The 7,611-nt window shown below is 34.1% G+C and overlaps 1 protein-coding gene across 1 annotated transcript; it reads left to right on the plus strand.

Moving 5' to 3' along the window:
- Positions 1 to 474: 474 nt before the first annotated feature.
- LOC136979267 (putative nuclease HARBI1) lies at positions 475 to 5,765 on the plus strand. The gene is made up of 5 exons (XM_067275211.1): positions 475 to 516; positions 4,358 to 4,470; positions 4,541 to 4,717; positions 5,046 to 5,314; positions 5,518 to 5,765. The coding sequence occupies exons 1-5, from the start codon at positions 475 to 477 to the stop codon at positions 5,763 to 5,765; spliced, it is 849 nt and encodes a 282-aa protein (XP_067131312.1).
- Positions 5,766 to 7,611: the final 1,846 nt, after the last annotated feature.

Raw genomic sequence — 7,611 nt, forward strand, 5'->3', positions numbered from 1 at the left:
TTGCACGCGTCTATCAAAGGTGGTTTAAAAAGGTGTAATGTGTTGTCTATGAATGATGAAACAAAGGAAGGAAAGTTGATACAATAATAACGCGATAATAAAAACTGATACAATAAAAGTAACGCGTAGTTATGTCTAATGATATACAATATATACACATACAAAAACGAACAAAGAGTGGCGGAGCACTACATATCTCCCCACCAAAAAGAACTTACTTCTCGTAGTGTAATCTACGGAAGTCAATCACTCGCTCCCTCAGGTTATACGGCCTAACACGCGGTTTGATGTTAGTCATGTCGTTCACTTTGTTTTTGTCATTGCTTTGTGTACTGACTGTCTCCCCACGTCTCTGCACTAACCTGTTGTCAAACACTTTTTTTTTATTTTTGATTCTACTTTCTTGCTTTCATTTCTCCTAGCCTTCCTTTTGCTAACAATCATCCGATCGTAACAAGGCTTTATACGATCAACATGGACGGTTTTCACATTTTTCGAGTCGCAGCCTTTTACACGGTAAGTCGGACTTAGTACTTTCGTGACCCGGAACAGGCCTTTATAATTGCTTGAGAACTTTTCCTTCTTAACACCCATCTTTTTGACCTAGACTCTTTGCTTTTATAAAAATGTTGTGAGAGTTTTATCTTTGTTTCGGTAGTCTATCCCTTTACGATTACAATTCTTTGCCCGCATATTTGCGCCATTTCTCAACGAGCGAAGCTTGGTTATCAAGTATGCCCGCCGTTCATCAGTTGTCTAACCATCGGAAACATGATCAATGTTTGGGACATGGGGGTCGAGGCCAAAAGATTACTTATTCATTCTCATTAAATATTAAAAGAGAATGAATAACCTTATTGTAAGCTTACAGGTTTTGAGGGCGTGAATTCGAGAGAAAAGGGGGTTCATGACCTGCAAGTTCGATAGGAAATCGATCGGATGTTGATTACACATCCAATTCGATCAGAAAGAGAAAACAAAAGTCCCAGTCATCACGAGTCAGCAAATTAGTCATCGAGCATTGAATAATAGACTGGCTCAGTGCCAACAACGATGGTATAAAACCCCGATCGACTCTGGAAAGAGGGCGATCATTTAAGAAGGTCTGCATCCAGTGTCTTCAGTCCCGGACATAAGATGGATCTAGCTTCCATAGTCCAGGAGGTCGTCGCATACGGTCATCAGACTACATATTAAGGTATATTGACTTTGTAAACTCTCTCCCACTAGAAGTTAGGCACGTGATTACTTTATTGGTTAGATTGCGGTTAGCGATAGGTGTAGTATCTGCATTTTAGCAGTAGTCATCTTTATATCTTTATTGTATGTGTATCTTTATTGTATGTTCGCTATTGTTGTTTAATAAATCTTCATTGTTATTTGTAAACCACCCTGTCTCCTGTTCAAGTAAGGACGCCTGTCGACTTACTGACGCACCTCACCACTCACTTTTGCTTTCCTAGCCATTCAACGACAACGAGGTTGGGTTTTACCAACCCGTGCAGCGTAAGTGGTCAGCGAGGTTTTCCCCCTGACCCTCTCCTTATCTCATATTATTTTAAATGTTTCATGCTGTACATTGAGACACATTAAACCGATTTCCAATGCCTCTAGAAAAAAGGAAAAAATATATATTGTATTTAATATCAATTTTTTTTTAATTTCAAACTAAGTTATACCATTGTACTTATATCAGATAATTAATAAATTTAAATGCTATTTATTTAGAAATTACAGTATTGTATATTAATATAGAGAAATCGGTTTGGAAGAGAATGTGAACGAAATATTTGTTTCTCGCGCTTTGCGTCGCAAAGTGCCATCGCTACAAACGAATATTTTGTTTATGGAGTTCAATCAACTTATTTTTAAAATGGTTAGGTCTTAAAATCAGTAGACTAAACCTATCTGCGTAAAGCCCATCTTATTTTTTATCATCAGTATTGTTACTTGTGAGTACAGTTGAGGCCGCTTTATCGCATTGCTGTAACAACGCGATTAAGCATCTTTGGTTAGCGCGTGCTGCGCTGCATCATGGAACATCGTTGCATCTGTTTACTGGGTAAATCAATCATTATATATATAATGTGATAATCTCTTATATACTATATTATAAATTAACCTGAATGATTCTTGATTTACCAATGTTCATAAGCAGCATAAAAGCTGCTTTTGAGGAGACACAGGTCGTCTTCCAGGGTCAGTAATACCCTTTGTGTCCAAAATTGGACTTGTTTTTCTAAGGAGACCTTTAAAACATTCTTTTGTAAGTCTAAAATGTTGTTTAAAATCGGTTGGGTTATAAAAAGGGATTGTCTCTTCAACAAAGGTTTTTATGTTTTTTATGGATCTTGCATTTCTTTTGTTTTTTTTCATTTTTTCCACATTGATATTCATAAGAAGTTCATCGTCGTCTGATTCAGAATCAAGTAATTTTAACTGTAATGTAACGTTTAAAATATCAGCTTTGACAATATTATCAATGGTGGAAACCACCATATTTCTTGTTAGCGTATGCGTCTACTATTGAACTGGACAAGCAATCACGAATACACGTGCTAATGACGTCACTTCCGGTGTTCAGAATTAGCACTGCTAACTCAGAAGTAAACGCACCCAGAGTGATATCGAACGTCAGTTAGTTGTTTACAAAATCTTTCTTGTTTTGTATATACTGTATATTTTCTATATAAATTAAATATTATTGTATTGTTGAATGAAATATTATTTACAATTTTTTTTGACTTCTTTTCATTTATTATATATACATTAATGTTATTTTATAATATATTATTTATCGTTATAATGCAGATTACTTTATATCGTTAATTATGTTACATGCTATCAATGTCGTAAGATATCGGGCTAGATAAAGGCTATAATATTATTTAATTACGAAAAATAATTTAATAATTATAATTTAACTAATTAATTTTAAATGACTTAATAAAAAAATAGCATCTAACTCTAGTACCAAATTATTTATTAATTAAATAATTATATAATTTATATCTAGCCTGATATCTAAGGGCAGTGATGGTGTTTAGGTTAGAATGTATCAGGTATTAATGTTATTGTTTAGTTAATTATGTTATATTCATTTTCGCATATATTTTAATATTTATTACGATATTTTAAAATGATTTACGAAAAACTTTTGATTAAAACTTATCATAGATGAATAAACCTTTCATTAAATATTTGTAGAAGATGAGTATTTAATATATAATTTATTGTATATATAAAGCAAAGAATGAGCATTTCTCATTATATAGTGTGGCTGTATGCCTTATTTTGTATATTGTTGTATATGTTATTCTTAGTATTTATTCCATTTTTTTCCTCTTTGTTAGTTCTTTTGTCTATTACTTTCTAGAAACTTCTTTTTTTCCTAACCCTTCTCTGTTCAAATGGTGGTGACTTAATTAAAAGACAAAGAACAGGTGGTAGCCTGAGGGCTAAGTGTAGGACAAGAGGTCACTTTTTTGGCTTGGACGTTGCAGAGATAGGACGTGTTGTGAAGAACTCCAGGTTGTTCTGGCATCGACTGGAGAACAAGGATGAGAAGCCTAAGCTAGCAATCGAGAGGAATCCGAAATATATCTTGATATAGGAACCTCGAGTAGCTTATTGAGAGAATCGGATAGATGTCCACAATCAACAACTCGGAAAGTTAATAATCTAGCAAGTGCCACCATCACCCCACATCGTCAACACTTTCGGTACTCATTCTTTTATATGATCATATATCCAACTATCCTATTGTCTATCTTTTCTTCTCTCTTTTTTTATTTGTATAAGTAGTTTTAAGTATTTAGTCATAGTTTTTTATTTTTGTACCACTGTGAATATTTTTTTGTTGTGAGGTTCCTAACGATTCTACCCGAGTTTCTGCAGGAATTATATGTAAAAAAGTTAATAGGAGAAGAATGAGGAGTGTCGGAATTATAAAAGAATCTTGTAAAGAAAATAAACACGGGTGACGAGAACATATATGTGTGTTATATTCTCTTGTTGAATCACTCACCACGTGCATATCCTACAATAGAAAAGATAATATTTTTAATATTTACATGATTTTAAATGTTAACAGAAAAATAGCAACAAAATATCACAAAACTTCACAAATAATTCACCCACCAATAAGATATTTGAACTGTTCCACAACTGGGGAAAAACTAGACTCAGGGTGCGTTCTTTAATAGAGGTCGTTTTGCGTCGCTGTTACTACTGGAGTGCGCTGCAGTTTATAGGAATTTAGGAACGATGGTGAAAGGAAAAACAAGATGGCAGCATCTATATCTATCGATGATATCGTGATGGTGGGAGCTATGACGTTAAAATACGCGTTTTGCAGCTATTTGAAGCAGATTCTTCCTCTTCCTCTGACGAAGAATCAAGTGAGTCACAGAGACGAGCATATGTTTCTCGGATAAGAAATTACATCACCGAGATTGTTCCGTTATACAGGTAGGATATGGAACATTCAGAAAAAACTTCACTGGAGGACTACACTATTAATTTTTTTTTCTTTTTTCAGCTCTAGTGACTTCAAATCTCAGTTTAGACTCAGTAGGGCTTTATTTGAAGTGCTCAGTAATTTACTGATGCCAAAAATTACCAATCATGCTGTTAACACGGCAGGGAGATTGTCTTTGACAGCATGTGATAAGGTGCAATTGACCTTATGGCTTTTGGGCAACCGTGAGGCATATAGGTAAATATTAACAACACGTATTACGAAATAACGCCATCCAGTAATCCTGCAGTTTGTTGATCAACATTAACTGCAAAAAACTGCAATTTATCATTTTAAGTTTTCATCTAATCCAGTAATCTTCAAAAGAGTTTACTTATTTTTTGTTTGTTCAGTTTATTTTTGAGATAACAATTTTAGACATTTGGTATCTGTTAAGCTACTGTATAATGAAATCTTATACAATATTGACTGAACCAGTCATTTCTTGAGATGCAAATTGCAGGATTACCCTCTAACTTCTTTATAACAATTTCAATGTAATAATGAGATATTTAATATATTGTAGGTCTGTAAGTGACAGGTTTGGTGTATCCAAATCAACATTATATCATGTTGTGCAAACAACATGCACTGCTCTCTCAGAACTTGCACCACAATTTATAAAATGGCCTTCAGGAGAGCAAGTGCAAGAAATTATGCAAAGTTTCCACAACAAGAGTGGTTTTCCAGGTGTAGTTGGAGCTATTGATGGCACCCACATTGAAATTCCAGCTCCACAGACACATGCAGTTGCATATGTAAATTGCCACGGCTACCATTCTATTATCTTGAAAGGTATGTGATGTCACTTTTGATACAAAGTGATCTAGTCCATGAATAGAAAATTGTCACGTAAACAGGTTTGTTCTGTTATGAATTATGTAGTTCTATACAGTAATATAGACAATCACTTTCTATGAATTTTCTTAATTCAATCTGAAGTTCTACAGTACAGATCTGTACTCTAATGATGTTTGTTTTAACTCTCTTGTTTTCAGCTGTGTGTAATAATTCTGTGCTTTTCATCTCCTGCCATGCTTGTGAATGTGGCTGTGTTCATGATGCCGAGGTTTATGCCCACTCCACATTATCCGGAAAAATAGCCAGGGAGGCTGAAGCAATGTTTCCACATGACTTCGATATTGTTGGAGATGGTGCTTATCTAATAAATAAACAATTAATGAAACCGTATCCTGACAATGGGCACTTGACAGCTGCCCAGATTAGGTTCAATAGCAAATTATGATCAGCTAGAAGTGTCATTGAACAGTCATTTGCTCACCTGAAAGGAAGATGGAGAAGACTGCATTATTTAGACATGTCAAAAATGGAGTCAATACCATCTGTTGTAATGGCTTGTTGTGTCTTACATAACATTCGTATTACAAGAGGGGACATCGTACAAGAAATTACTGAACTAGAAAAAGTACATTAATTTTTTTTACCCTAAGTTTTGGTATTATGTACTGTACATGTATAACAAGTGTAACATTTTTTATGTTTTCCAGGATTCAGGCAATCCTAACCTCGGAGTATATCACAGGTCATGTGTCATTGAGCAAAAGCAGGGTGGAAATACAAAGCGTAACAGAATTGCTCAAAACTTATAAACCAAAACATTTAGTAGTAAGCAAAAGATTCCACTAATGAGCTATTTATTATGTACTTTAAGAAGAAAGGAGTAAATAATTTATTATATTCTGGTGTTGGATAAAGTGGAGTTATGAGCTATTTGTTTATGGTTAATGAAAACATTTCGCATATAGTTCTTGATTTCCATAAACTACTTTTATTTATCTTTTTCTATTTTTTCTAACAATTGTTTAAATAAATCGTTAAATTCATCTATCCTTTGCAAACGTTCCTCATGCCGCTGCTGTTTTGCAGTCTCACGTTCAACATCTGTCGATAATTTTTTTTGGACATTGGACTGGTGATGGAGATGGAGATGCAGATGCAAAAATGTCTGATTCTGGATTTCTACCTGACAAGTAGCTTTCCCTGCTAAGAGTGAAAGGTGATGCCATATCACGACGTTCGCCGAGTTACTCATCCATGTTATTATAATAACACCACATCCTCCTGAAAAAAGACCACAATATATTTAGTATTGAGAAATATAAGTGAAATTTCAATAAAAAAGAAAAAAGTCACCTATTGTTGCCAGATGTATTATTATGTTTTTTTACTTTTTTATACGTTTTCCACAGTCCATCCCCACACACTTTTACTTTTGTTTCTGATATTTTTGCAGCAATTCTGTAGAAGCAATGTATTGGCATTACAATGAACAGTTACCATTAGCATAGGGCTGTTTATGCATTATATCAGACTGGGCAGACCTTACAAAGTGCTTAAATGTTTATCAGTGATTTACATGTGTAGGTAAGGTTGATAAAAACCTTTATTAAACACTTCTCAAATGTTTTTGAAAAAAATCTGAAATGACTTATGTTTAAGAGTTAAAGCAAAAGTTTCTAATTTGTTTAAAACATTACTGATTCAAGTGAAAGCCTTATTGAAATCACTGATGAACAGCTTGTAGTGTCGAGAATTGCCGAAACAAATTCCGAATTGAGATGGGATAAGAAAAGAATTGAGGACTTCACAATTTAACAGTTAACACAAACTTATTTTAAAAAACTAAGACTTAACCTAATCAGATACACAAAATTTAAACTTAATTACTAACTTAACTAAAGTAAGGTTATAAATTACAATATATTTACAGAAAAACCTTTTTGATAAACAATATATGATAAACGTTACAATCGGGGTTATCACCCTTTCTCTCACTCTTCCCAATGAACAAGAAACACGTGTTAAAATTGACTCGCCTTTCTACTTAATATCCTTCTTGTTTTTCTTATGCTCACGTGGTCTCTTTGTCTCTCTCGCCTTCCCTTTGTTCTTTACTTGGGAGACCACCTCACTTTTCTAGTCCATACGACGAACACTCAAAGAACCAAAAAAGAAAAAAGTCCTTTTCACACAATGTCGTTTCTTTTTATATTTTTCCACCATCCGGGCACATAGACAACACGTGATTCCTACCAGCCAATCAATGCATACAAAACATACCAGCCTAAAAG

This window comes from Centruroides vittatus, unplaced genomic scaffold, assembly GCF_030686945.1.
Source record: "Centruroides vittatus isolate TY-2023 unplaced genomic scaffold, ASM3068694v2 contig_60, whole genome shotgun sequence".
Classification (NCBI taxonomy): domain Eukaryota; kingdom Metazoa; phylum Arthropoda; class Arachnida; order Scorpiones; family Buthidae; genus Centruroides; species Centruroides vittatus.